The sequence below is a fragment of the Tyto alba genome, unplaced genomic scaffold (genome assembly GCF_018691265.1).
Source record: "Tyto alba isolate M040663 unplaced genomic scaffold, T.alba_DEE_v4.0 Super-Scaffold_21, whole genome shotgun sequence".
In the NCBI taxonomy this organism is placed as follows: Eukaryota; Metazoa; Chordata; class Aves; order Strigiformes; family Tytonidae; genus Tyto; species Tyto alba.
This window is the reverse complement of record NW_024881295.1, coordinates 22,415,003-22,428,025: the sequence shown is the minus strand read 5'-3', so window position 1 is coordinate 22,428,025 and position 13,023 is coordinate 22,415,003. Positions and strand designations below refer to the sequence as shown.

Genomic DNA, 13,023 nt, shown 5'->3' with positions numbered 1-13,023 from the left:
TCCTGCATGGGGTTACATGACGGGATCCTGTGAATACTGAGACTAGCAGGAGTCCAATTTCCTACATTCAGCCTTGTGGCTTGTGGTATGGTTATGAACTTACCATGACTTTATTGCAGTACTGTTCATCTTAGAAACTGATATGATCTTAGGTCAAAGATGTTGAGAAACAATGACTCTAACACATCCCTTGGTGTGTTGTGTCAATGGTTAAATACTCACACAGTTAAAAACAGCTACACCTTATTTCAGACCTCAGTAAGTCTAAATCTGTGCCTCAGATATTTGGTAACCTTGTGCTTTTGCTTATGATTTAACTGCTAGTTTAAAGTGTTGCTAACAGTCAACAATCTTTTCTGTATGTAAGCCCAATATCAGTGCATTGCACAGTTAAATATCATTCTGTATAGACACAGAACTACAGTAGGAGCTTCTAAAATCTCTCCAGGTACATTTGATTGCAGGGGCAGAAGGGGCGAGGCTACCTTTTTTCAAAGAAATCCATTTCTAACACTGTCGGTCCCCATGGTTACTTCTGTGGCTGAAATCTATTTCTTCCTATCCACAGATATTATGATTCCCTCATCTCTTGTCTGCCTGAATTTCCTTCAGTTCTTCTTACCTCTTATGCTCTTCTATTTCAGCTCTGTACTGTTCTCCCAGCTGCAGCTATAACAGGTGACCTGGTTACCAGTTTTACAGGAAGCAAATGCTAATGTTTATACCTAGGTTCAAAAGGTAACACAGAATCTGAATAAGTATTTATTTCCTTACCAAGTAGATGAGGCTGAGGAAACATTGAATAAGCAAGCATTTTACACAAAGCAGACTCGTAACTTGGTGTAAGTCACCAGCCTTGTAAATAGCATAAAGTCAGCGTGCAATGGGTGACAGCTGTGGAGTAACAAAACTGCAGTTTCTTGGCAAATTTATGTACATTATGACATTTGAAGTGCTATATTTACATATGTGCCCACAGAATGAATGCATCCCAAATGAAAGACCTCAGTCCTTTGTAAGAGTTAAACTCCCACTGCATTCAGTGTTACAGCAGGATCCAGATTCACTTCTATAAGACCAGAGGCATTCTTGTGTCTATTTTGTAGTAATGTTTACATTTTACAGGACACTACACTCAAAATGAAATATTAACACCACAGTTATGACCTTCTTATTTTGGCAGATGTATACTGACTTAAAATCTAGGTCTGCTTTTAGTGCTCTTTAACATGCTTCAGATTTCTAAGAGTACACATCTTTCCTATTACCAAAGTGCTAACTCAAAATCTTGAATTTTGGCTGAGTGGAGTGTGCTGCATTGTGTCTATTATATAAAATTATATCCCTGTGCAAGTGAACAGGAGTTAGAGCAAGGGGCAACTACCAAAACCAGTGGATTTCATCAAATGTATCAGGCCACCATTTGTACCTCTCCACAGAAATTAATTTTGTCTTTATTAATATCTGGGCCTGTACTACCTTGAAGAAAAATGCAGAACTTGGAATTGAATGCAGTTGAGTGGAAGAATTTTGGCACAACAGTCAACTCATATGATGATACACATTGATCAGGTAACAGAAGTATGAGAAAAAGTAGATTTAAAGGTATCATCCTGCCTATGGGGCTAGTACTATCTATTTATATAAATTTAGTCCTTCTTCCCCATGAAGAGAGTATAAAATCACTGAGCCTTTCAGCTACATTCCCATGTAGGAAAAGAGGTGGAGAAGTGAAATTTTATTTATATGTATAAAGTTATAACTCCAAAAATAGATTAAAAAGCTATGTTTGTTAGGTGGATAAAGAACTGCTGGATAAAAGTTCAGCTTCTCATATTAGTGGTGGAAGAACTGTAAATAACTTCATGAAAAGCATAATCCTTCACCAATTCTCTCATGGAATGGTCACTTTCCCAATGAACCTACTGCCAACAGTGAAATGTGCACCTAGGAATCCTACTACCATATGTCAGGATCTGTGCTAAGATATGTTAATTTAAGTGATTAAGGATTAACAACTTGGCCAACAGGTGCACTGTCATGTGGACTCTACTGTTTAGCCAGGCATTCACTCAAAAAATGCCTCTTAATAAAGAACACTGATGAAGAAAGAGGACAGTGGCTCCATGCAGTTGGCAGATCTCTTCCCTTTTTAATTCACGTGCATGTACTATGGTACAACCGCATCGAAATTCTGATGGGAAATGTTGTGGACATGCATAAAACTTCCACTGAGTGTTGTCAAGATGGGATCTTTGATGTTCACTGATGGACAAAAGCCTTGATCCTGGTCTTGGATATATCAGCTCGAATCTGAAGTAATTCCTCTGATTAATGTCATGGAAAATAGAATGTGCCCTACAGCTGCTGATTATCTTCAGCAGTTAATGACCATTTATCATTAACTTCAAAAGGAACAAAACTAGTCCAATACAATTTTTAAAACCCTCCTCCTCATGTGTTTGTATTATATCTTAAAGGAAAAGCTATGTACAGAGAAGAGTTCATGTGCTGGAAAATATTACTAGCTAACAAAGACCTGTTTATGTGAAAGATACGTCTAGCTGTTAGCATGCTGTGATGCATAACCACTGCTATACATGTAATTACTGTAACCGATCCAGTCATCTGCACACTGATATTCTTGATTAGACTGAATGTATGGATGATAAACTGTTTCTTTGCCCAAGAAATAAGATGGAGCAAGTCTCTGTAAAACAACAGCACTAAACTGGTATGTCAGCTTCCTTCGAATTTTAATGATTTCACCTGTTCTTCCATAATTCCTCAGTGCTCTGGCCATTTTCTGATATGTCATGATCTTGCGGTTTCCCTTTCTTTCTCCCCACAGCTCTGCAAGTTTCTCCTTGTTTTTGGAGACAAACTGGAAGACACCATTGGGTTTATCCACCCATTGGATGCAGTTTGCCATAGCTGGATCATACAGAGACTCATGAAGGTACTCAAACAGTCGAAGTTTTTTTCTACCTATTAAAAAATAAAATACAAAAGGTCAGAACGGAACATATACTCGTTTTAAAAGGTGAGCAGTTGTCCTTTTCCTGGAAAGGATCTTACAGGCAAAAGCACAGGTAAACATAATACCCTGTCACAAATTAAAAAATCAGTATAAACTATTCAACAGAAGACCAGCAACGCAAATGGGATGATGGTTCTGAAACATGTACAGAAACATGTAGTGACAGAAAGGGTTTTGGTCATTAGAGTTCCAAGAGCAGGTTATTTGGGGTTCATGACAGATCTCTGGTGACCTCACTGTGTGGTAGGTCCCAGAAGCCCCTTTCAGCAGTCTTCGGACAGATGCTGTGTAGATGCGTGCTCAGGTACCCCACTGCAGGAAATTACATCCTCAGACTGTGCAGGAAAGAGGTTCTGGAGATCCAGGCTGAAAGGTTTTGAATAAATGCTTTACCTGCTTAATCAAAACACAAAAATTTTGAGATGACTCAGTTTTGTCAGGTCTGTTGCAGGAATGTTTTTGGGGATGCAAGGTAGTCTCTGATATAAGAAAGGGTGAGTGGGTGAGTGGGAAGAGCAAGATAGTTATGCACCATAAACCTCACTTAGTCAATAAGGAGCTAGACCTTCTGGTACCTTTTAGTTTTCTAAAATTGTGCAGAAGTGTCGACTTGCATTCCCATGCAGAATAAAGCAAGCTCAGTACTGCAATATTTGTCAGTTAACTTAGTATTTCTCCCCACAGGCTCAGATCTCAAACTTAAGTTTACTAGGGAGGCTTACTTAGTTTCACATAGGTCTTGTAGATCCCTCTCTCTGAAGTACTTCTAGTTCCCTTCACAAAGCCAAGGGTGACCAACAAGCTGCCATAAGGAGGAAGAATTTAAGATTATGAGACAAAGAGGAACATTTTGCAGAAAGGAGAGTCTATGCAGAGGAACGGCTTCCACTTTAACCAAAGTGGAAACAAGCGGCTGCACTTAAAGTTCATAAAAACTTATCTTGTGTGGCTATTTTCAATTAGGAATGGGGGAAAAGTGACAGTTGCTACAGAACACTGAGGTCAAGCGAACACACTGTTAAGGATGACAGTAATTTTGAATCTAGTGGTAAGGAAAGAGGAGAGAAGTGACAGTCAGACTAGGAAGAAGAAGAGCCTGAAATCAGAGGTACTTTCCAAAAAATTAATAAACTTTCATTATCTAAATAAAAATTGGCCTGTGACTAGAAGTACATATTCTACTAGAAATAAATATAGTATTACCAGGATGAGAAGCTTAAAAGCAAACTGGTGAAGAACACTGCCTGGTCACAGTAAACACTTCTTAGTAGGTGACCTCCTTATGCCCCCTCTAACCTGAGTTGTCCTATAAACCTATGAACCCATGGCAGAACAAATAAGATCAGGGGAAGATCTGCAGACTACTGCGGACTGAGTCTCTGCTGGAAAGTTACAGTGTCGATACGGCTGCAGCAGCACCTGATTTCATGCTGTCTGTCCTCTTAGTTCACTTGTCATTTGTGCCCAAGCTTTTATTTCTAGACACATTTTCTCTAGCTGATGTCTTGGTTTGAGAGGGCTTATTACTCTTAAGTGTTAATCCAGATGTGTTTCTAGAGCCCAGCTCTTATATCCAAAGTGCTACACAATGTAGATGCACTAGTTTGAGCTGGGGTTACTTCACAGATCTTTGTACTGTACTTCATTGCATAAGCTAGTGGTGTTTGTTATCAGGCCCTAAACATCAGTCTAAGCTATCAGGCTAGTGCCTGCAGGCTTCTTATGTGGTCACTGGAGAGAGGCAGGTTCCTCCAGAAGGTGTTTCAGAGCATCTGCATTAGATTTCTGTGATGAATTGTCCCAAAGTAGCCTAATTTTCTCTGGGCGTGTCTAATTCAAATGCATTTCTGAAGCACCTCTCTTGATTGACTCTACTCACCAAACTTTAGTTCAGATCGTGGAATGGTCTTGACATGCATGAACCGGACTCCTTTCAGAGGAAATCTAACCCAAAGATGTTTTACAGAAGCATATCTAAGTCACTGCAGCTTTCAGAACTTGCAGCCAGCCTAGAGGTTGCCCTTACTAAACCCTTGTGAAACGCTTTAAACACAGACTTTGGGTCCTCAGTACTGAGTGTTTCATCTACAGATCTGTTCCTGAAGGGCCACACTACTTGCTAGTGTACAGAAAACCTCCCATGCCTCAATAAGAAGTCAAGAGGACTAAATTTATTTAGGTATAGTGGAAATAGTCCCCCAAATCACAGTTTCTGGCAGGAATATCACCGTGGGCACAAAGAAACCTGTAAGAGGACACTAAACCACCCCCATAAGAATAGTCAGTCATTCTGGAATTTTATGCAGTATGAACTTCTGGAAAAGAAGATTTAGATATTGATAATAATGTGAAAGAGATATGAAATATGAAATGAAGTTTAACAGAGCAGTAACAACTGAAGGTGAATTCAGATACCGACTTGTAAAATTCCCCAGTGCAACACTGGGTAAGACTTAGAAAAGCAACATTTCTGGATTTAAAGGTTTTCATTTTCAATGGTGAATTTCAAGTACTAGAAGTACAGAACTTAAAAGGAGATGTTACCCTTCCTATTGTCCCAAGGAATTTGTAGTAGTAGTAGTAGTAGTAGTAGCAGCTATTAAGCAACAGAAACCACAGTGTTCAGCATCAATAGGAAGAGATGGTACCAAAAACTGACACTATGTGGTTAAAGTTGAAAGAAGGGGATTTCAAAAAGCAGCAAAACCAGGAAGCTACTCAAAAAGACCCCACGGTCAAAATTAGGTACAAGAGCTCAGAGTGGAAGCTGTGGAAATCTCATCTAGCAGAGTCATAGACAGGATGCTGAATCCAAAACAAAAAACAAGGAGTGAATGCAGTAAACAAATCAAGTGTTGTAATGACCAATGTCATCTGACCTATTCTTTGCAAAAGATATCCACTCATGTAAAGTCAATGAAAAGGAGCACAAAACCAGCTATAAAAATACACACTGGAAGTGACAAAAGCTAAGAGGTAATTTGAAAAATTAACAAAGGCAAAAGAGCAGGTGCAAAAATATTCATGTATGTGAAAAACCTTCAAGAAAACCACACCTTGTTGGACCACATAAAATGAAATAAGTTATTAAAGTGCATAAAGATGTTACTGATAGCTAGATTTACTTCTCTGCATCAGATTTCATCCAAGATGATTTGGAGTGAAACACATCTCTGGTTTGTTTTTCCATATACTGAACAAGAGGACAGAATAAAATTATAACATGTTTATCTTACCTTACGGGATTTAGCAGATAGGAATTGAACACTAGCAGTTGTATTCTAATTACTATTAAACATTAACTAATTTTTTTCCTGTTAAAAGTAAAAATATTCAGGAAAAAAGAGAGAGCATGATTTGTCAAGAGGTTTTTAAAAGTAACATAATGTACATATCAAGATATGGTCTTTCTACACACCTTTCCCTGCTTTTGGCTGGCTAGCAGCAGCATGCATCACTTGACTTTCTGGAGTGTTCTGCAGCGTATGGTAGACAGTCTCATCTGCATAAAAATCCGCCGCACTGCTCTTCAAGAATTAAGACAACAAAGAGTTACTAATAGAGTACATTCTCTGATGGAGAAGAAACGTGTAGTAATTAACTGTCTGAAGACTTCAAAATGCAACCTTTCATTGCCTCACCCGTGGAAGACTTTTCTCAGCCACCAAGGCATGCAGTGTACTGTACCTGTAACAAGCAGCACTAATTTATGTCCAGCAGGAAGGAGTGTCCGTCAGGGCAGAAATTAAGAGGGAAAACAGAGTAATTGTCTCACTCTGGACCTTCCACTCTTCTGCTGAAAGCAGGGGAGGAACGGTAGACTCTGTTTCCCGGGTCAGTAAAGGACAACGTCCGCCTGGACAGTGGCCCTACAGACTCTGTAGTTCTTCTGTCACATTGTCACTAACCTGCTGGTTGAAAATGGGATTTTGTGGAGTCTACCTGAAATAATCTCCCCTGCAGTATTCATTTTACATCACTCCTGGAGGCCTCACTCCCAGTGTTTTTAAGCCTGAATATGGACTCTGCAGGGGGAAGCTGAGCTCAGAGTCCGGCTAATGCTGGGGTCTCTCCAGCACTCTTAAAGCAAACTATTCTTGAAGAAATCAAAAGTGTGGTACTTTCTCACAGCAGCAGAAGCTATGCAGAGGTTGGAAGTTGTTGTCTGCCCATTCCCAGGTAATAAAGAGAAGCCCTTTTCCCTGTCATACTAGTAGGTTTGTTTGTTAGTTGCCATGTTACAAGATGAACCACAGAAGAACACCAGAGACAAACAGCTAAGAAGAATTTTGAAAAGAGACTATTAAACGTGTTTTACAAATACTTTTCAAGACAGTTTCATCTGATTCATGGCTGGCCAGACCAAATTTCTGTTGGAGTTAGCATAACGATTTGTATTAGAAATCACAAATGGGCAGCCAATTTTCCATTTATGCCTGACTCTTATTAGTAATCAGTTCACTTACAACCACATTTCTCCAGCTGTACCCTTGGTCCTCTGCAGATGGTGCAGTAGAGTAGCTGGGACTTGCTCGAAGGTGGTGGTGATGGTTGATCACAGTCAGGCAATTTTTATAACCTGAGAATTAGAAGGATGGAGCAAAAACTGAGTAAAAGGGAGAGAAGAAGGAAAAAAATTCCACTGGCAAACAATGTAACATGCTGTTGAGTCTATCAAAAAGCATTTATCCTATGGCTGCCTTCTATATAATAAAGTCTCCAGAGCCAAGATGTTTTGTATCAGCAGGTTATCCAACATAATCTGTACTGTTACTGCTACTCACACCCCTGGGCTGGTTTTGTTTGCTTTCACGAAGAAAAGCAATATTTGTTAAGATGAAATGTCAGATATTTCATAGTACCATGAAAGAGTTTGGTTAACAGAAAAAGGAGGGCCAAACAGATCATCAAATATAATGAATGGGATAATTATAGACTACAGTAATACATGTATTAGAAAGGAAAAGGGACTGTTACGTAGTGCCGCGGGCCATTAGTACTATGCAAATCAGAGTCTCCACTTGTAAATGAAGTGAAGGAGCATCACAGCATCTGCAGTGCCTGAAAGAATGACATGGAGGGAACCCAAGACCTTCGGATATTTAAAAGAAGCAGAGGAGAACATCAGACTGAGGTATTTGGAATAAATTACATACTGCAGGTGGTCAGAAGAAGATTTTGGAGGCTACATCTATTGGAAGTTGAAATGTGGGTGCAGCTGCGGGACACCCTGAACACTGGGTTGCAAGTGGTTAGTACCTCTCTCCTCTGGCCCTAACAACAGATGCAGGCAAGAACATTGCCAGTAATTATACATATAGTGGGTCTTTCAGCCTATGTAAAATTACCAATCCAGTGAAACCAAAAATACATTAACAACAGCTGAAAATACGGCCCAACTGATCTTATTTATATTTCAGCATATAATAGATAATATGTAAATAAACTTCCTGATATGAAACGCATTCCCTACAAAAGACAGTAGGTACTTTGTTTTGGACTTAGAGGGTTTGAGATGCAGCTTCCTCTTTTCCTTTCCTTCCATTTCTATTTGTACATTTCTACAATGTAAAAACACCAAACACAGATTTTAAATTTTATAGTAATTTAATTGCCAAAACCTTGCCTGAACAATTTACAGCTTGCCTGTATTGCAAGTTTTGTAAAGTATAAAACTTCTGAAGCCAAGTAAAACACTTTTCTAATAATTATCCAGACTCAAACTATAATTTCTGCATAAAAATATTTAAAATTTATATTTTAATGTAAAAAAAAATTGTGAAAATTAATCTTACCATTTTGATTCTTGTTTCTTTTTTTTCTTTTTTTTTTTTTTCCTCCCACTAGAATTCATTGCTATATGAGTTTATTCACAGCATAACAGAAGGGCATTTTTCAATTAAAACATTAAAACTGGAAAATGGCTGTTGCACTGTGTTCATATATCCTTCGACAATATGAAATCTGAGCTCAGTGCACCTGGGCTGGTACTGGGGGGGAAGGCAGAGGGGGACTGTCCAACAGTTTCCCTGTGCTGTGACATGGAAGCTGCTCGCCGCGCACTGGTCAGTACCCATGGAGGGGCAGAAACCCTTCAAACGTTCTTCCCCCGTCCATCCTCCCAACACACCCTTCTGCTGTCCATTAATCCCCCTCCGGGACGCTGCTCTCCCACCCATGTGCTTCAAGATGTAAAAACACAAAGTGATCGATTAAATGGCATAGCGGTCTTTTTTTACCTGGTGAACACTGCATTTCTCTGTCCGAGTGCTGCTGCAGTACTTCCAGCGCATCTTCGAAAGCCTGGCCCAGCACGTCTTGGTCAGGAAAACTCTGCAAGAACATTTTTCTGTCAGGAGCCAGAAAAGACCAGGCTGGTTCTTTCAACATTGTTAGCTGGGAAATCCCAAATAAATACAGCGATTATATAGAATATACATCCTCCTGGAATATGTATTTTGCAGGCACTGAGGCATTACCATAATAGTTTACTATGATGAGAAATTTCTCACTCCTTTGAGAAGTCTCTTTGAGGTCAGTGGGACAACTCACATGGGTAACATTACTCACTCATGCAAAGGTTTCAAGGTTCATTTCCTTAATTTGCAGCAGAAGTTTACATAAAGGGTGTTACTGCTATCGGAGTGCTTTATAGTATGCAATACAGAGGTATGTATCACTAGTGTAACATGATTTATAAAGCCAAAGTTACCGTTCAATAACATTGACATGACAAAAATTATTACATACAAGTTATGAAGTGGTTATGCAGAGAAAATGCCATACTATGCCAGTATAGGAAACCAAGTGTGGATTTTCAGAGAACTACTCAATATAATTTTAGAACACCTTGTTTTAAAAAGCTGAAAAATCCCCCCACTTCTGAGTTTGCCTAAGAGTTTTCTGTGGCATATTTGAAACACTCAGTAATGAAAGAGGACAAAGGCATTGTAGACTTACCATTATTTAGATATCAAAACTTGAGACCTGTTTAAAGTAAACAATATTTTTAAATTGTATATTTAAAAATAAACAATAACTCTCTTGGTATAAATAAAATTAACTAAATGAAATAACTCTGAATTATTTCTAGTGCTGAAATAAAATATATTTAATATCACAGATAGAAGTAATTTAGGATTAGAAGGTGGTATTTGAATGAAATTAAAGACTTGCAACATTGTACTTTTTTAAAAAATTAATACTATTTTTTGTTACTAAAGTTTCCAGTTTCATTAATACTATGACTTTTAGAATATTATCCACATCATTGTAACCACATTTTAAAAAGATATTATGAAGTGAAAATGTATTATTGTTAACATTGTCTTAGTTAGCGCATCTACTGATTTCTCAAAGAAAATACTGACATGAATTAAACGCAAGGGTGTAAGTCCTTTTGGTTTGCAGACATGGTTGAAACAAGTTTATATGTTTTTCATGATGCAGATTAGCATATGACTCTATATGAACACACATCAAATCTCAGAGTAGTTGTGAGTTCCAGAAGCAAGTTTTCTTGTCTAATGAACACTGAAAATAGACATGTTTTCAGCCAGTTTAACATGAATTATACTTTATCTACAACATTACTCAGAAACAATTCCTTTTTATCTCTTTTTTTCTGATATCTGTTACAGATTACACTAATCGGGTTTTGTCGCCTTGCAGGACTTTTTCCTGTTCTCATTTACATTATTATTATTTCAAAATTGTAAATATAATAGTCAATACATCAGTATTTTACTCATTAATTGTTTGATTATAATCTCTTGAAAATACTGGATATTTTGGCATCGATTTCAGCAAATGTAAGACTGGTCTCTGTGTGAAGTTTTAAAATGCAAAGGAGAGACAAGATATATAAATATAAATGAGGAGGATTTTTATCCAGGACTAACTATGAATGTTCTAATCTGGTAATTATGTCTCATATAAGTATGTTATAAATTACTGTCAAAATCTGTAAAAGTTGTTTTAAATATTGATGAATATATGGTGAAATCCTGGTGATTCAGTAAATTGACCTCACTGAAGTCAATGGGATTGTCTCTTTGACTTCAGTGCAGCAAGCATTTTGACAAACTGATCTAATTTTATTCTAAAAGCAGGACGGGCCACATTAATTCTTTAGCTACAGTGGTGGCCATGGATTCTTGGGGTATAGAGCTGTAGAAATTAAAGACAGGAATATCCTTTGCAAAGATCCTTGTGCAGTGTTCCCCTAATTTTAATTAATTCACTTTCTTTAAATTGCTTTTGTCAAACTCAGACTCCAAACTGATACTTGGTAACCTTGACAGAACATCTACAGTCACTGTTGATGCCTTTCGAAGCCTAAAATGTACAAGTATCGGCAAGGCACTGTTGAATGGTCATACCATTTACACAGATGAATTCATCCCCAAAAAAACAAAAGTTTTTTAAAAAAGTACGGACACTTACCTAGAATCTCAGCTCCACACACAAGACAAGAATCTGTCTGGTTTCATAAATAAATGAGACTGAGTTCCCCCAGCAACGGGCTGGCAAAGGGGCTGCATTAAATAGCTGATTTTAGGGAAGTGTTTTGGCTAGGGGTTTTTTTTGAGAGTAAAGGTATAGTAAACTGCTATCATGGCCTTTCATTCTGCACAAAAGAAGGGTGATTTATACTAACATAAAATAGAATCAAATGTTTTAACTATTGTCCAAAACATACAGATTCTAAGCACTGGGAGAGATTCCTTTTGGCTATGGCACGTCCTAACAAATCTGTCACTGGTACGGTATGTCTAGGGCAAAATCCTGCCCCCCTCATCTGTCCCACATAGACTGCAGTGGAGGTTGAGGTTTTATCTGAACCTCCTGCTCGGCTCACTGTAAGTGAACCAAACTAAACCTCAAAATAAGAGTTTGAGGAAATTCCAGAACTCTGCTTCAAAGCAGGCCCAGCTCTAGAGCATTTACTAAAGCGTTCAGTACAGATTCAGACAAGCTGTAGTTGCTGATTTCCCACACATTTTCTGAGCATCTACGAGCCACGATGTTGCATCTGACAGGATGATAACTCTGATTTTCAGTGCAAAGCTTCTAACTGCTGACATAGTCTATCCTGTGCCGTAGCTCTTTGCGGCCAAGTCTTTTGGAGGCACATTTTACAAAATTTCCTCAGCATTTGCCATGAAACTGCTGCAAAATAGTAATAGCCTCTTACAATATTTATCTGTACTCCTTCAACCAAGAACGATAGTCAAAAACTAGCCTGGCTATGCATGCTGAGTGGAAGCAATCTGAAGCCAATGTTATCATCAACCGTTTCTGCTGGTTTTAGATGCAAGCTGCCTTTTCAAAATTTGCACCACAAAGTTTCAGAATATCTTTTTTTTTTTTTTTTTCTTTTGTGTGTGAAACACATTAATACATGTATGCGCTTCTTTGAACTACAAGTTCTATTTTGTAGCATTTCTCTGGTGTGACTTGGGCCTATAAAGGAAAATTAATCGGCAGCTGTGCTCTTAGAACATCAAATTGTGACTCAGCACTGGATTTCAGGCCAAATTACAATTACACGATTAACTTCCTTTCCACATACAGTTAACTTTACTTTGCAACATGTAAAAGCACAGATTTCATGGTTCGGTTCTTCTCTGAATCAGAAGTATGTAGTGAATTTAAAATGATGAATGAGCTTCAAGGTCCCGCCCGGGTTCCTTCCTGATCAATGCCATCCCAACAGGCCCTCTGGGATGCGACCTGACCTGGCTACTCCTGCACTCCCAGCTGAAGCTGGGCAGTTACTCTTCTGGTCTCCGTGCTCCCCACTCATCCCGGTCACGAAACTGCAGGGGTGGCCCCTGCAGAGGAGGAGGCCAGGGCTGTCCTGTGCTGGTCGCGGGCTATTCCAGCGGGCTCTGCAATGGGCCCACCACGTGCCAAAGCCGAGCCCGCCAGCCACCCGCGTGGCACCCCTGTGAAATCGTCCCGAGGAAAGGGCAGAAAAC

At 38.9% G+C, this 13,023-nt stretch overlaps 1 protein-coding gene across 2 annotated transcripts; it reads right to left on the bottom strand.

The window, feature by feature from the left end:
* Positions 1-749: 749 nt before the first annotated feature.
* On the bottom strand, positions 750-11,559 carry SPIC (Spi-C transcription factor). 2 transcript variants are annotated; one of them, XM_009972180.3, is made up of 6 exons: positions 11,486-11,559; positions 10,001-10,027; positions 9,280-9,373; positions 7,507-7,619; positions 6,459-6,567; positions 750-2,988 (listed from the first exon to the last, which is right to left on the bottom strand). In XM_009972180.3, the coding sequence occupies exons 2-6, from the start codon at positions 10,001-10,003 to the stop codon at positions 2,561-2,563; spliced, it is 747 nt and encodes a 248-aa protein (XP_009970482.1). In that variant the 5' UTR covers positions 10,004-10,027; positions 11,486-11,559; the 3' UTR covers positions 750-2,560. The 2 variants fall into 2 exon arrangements, with proteins under 2 accessions (XP_009970482.1, XP_032851684.1); XM_032995793.2 differs by lacking the exons at positions 10,001-10,027; positions 11,486-11,559 and having other exon boundaries at positions 9,280-9,385.
* Positions 11,560-13,023: the final 1,464 nt, after the last annotated feature.

Excerpts from the sequence above, each read along its gene's own strand:
- SPIC (XM_032995793.2), bottom strand. The coding sequence starts at position 9,385 with ATGTTCTTGCAGAGTTTTCCTGACCAAGACGTGCTGGGCCAGGCTTTC. Across the intron at positions 6,568-7,506 it reads ACAGCTGGAGAAATGTGGTT|AGCAGTGCGGCGGATTTTTA; the intron begins GTAAGTGAACTG and ends TAATTCTTGAAG. Across the intron at positions 2,989-6,458 it reads CCAGCCAAAAGCAGGGAAAG|GTAGAAAAAAACTTCGACTG; the intron begins GTGTGTAGAAAG and ends ATTTTTTAATAG.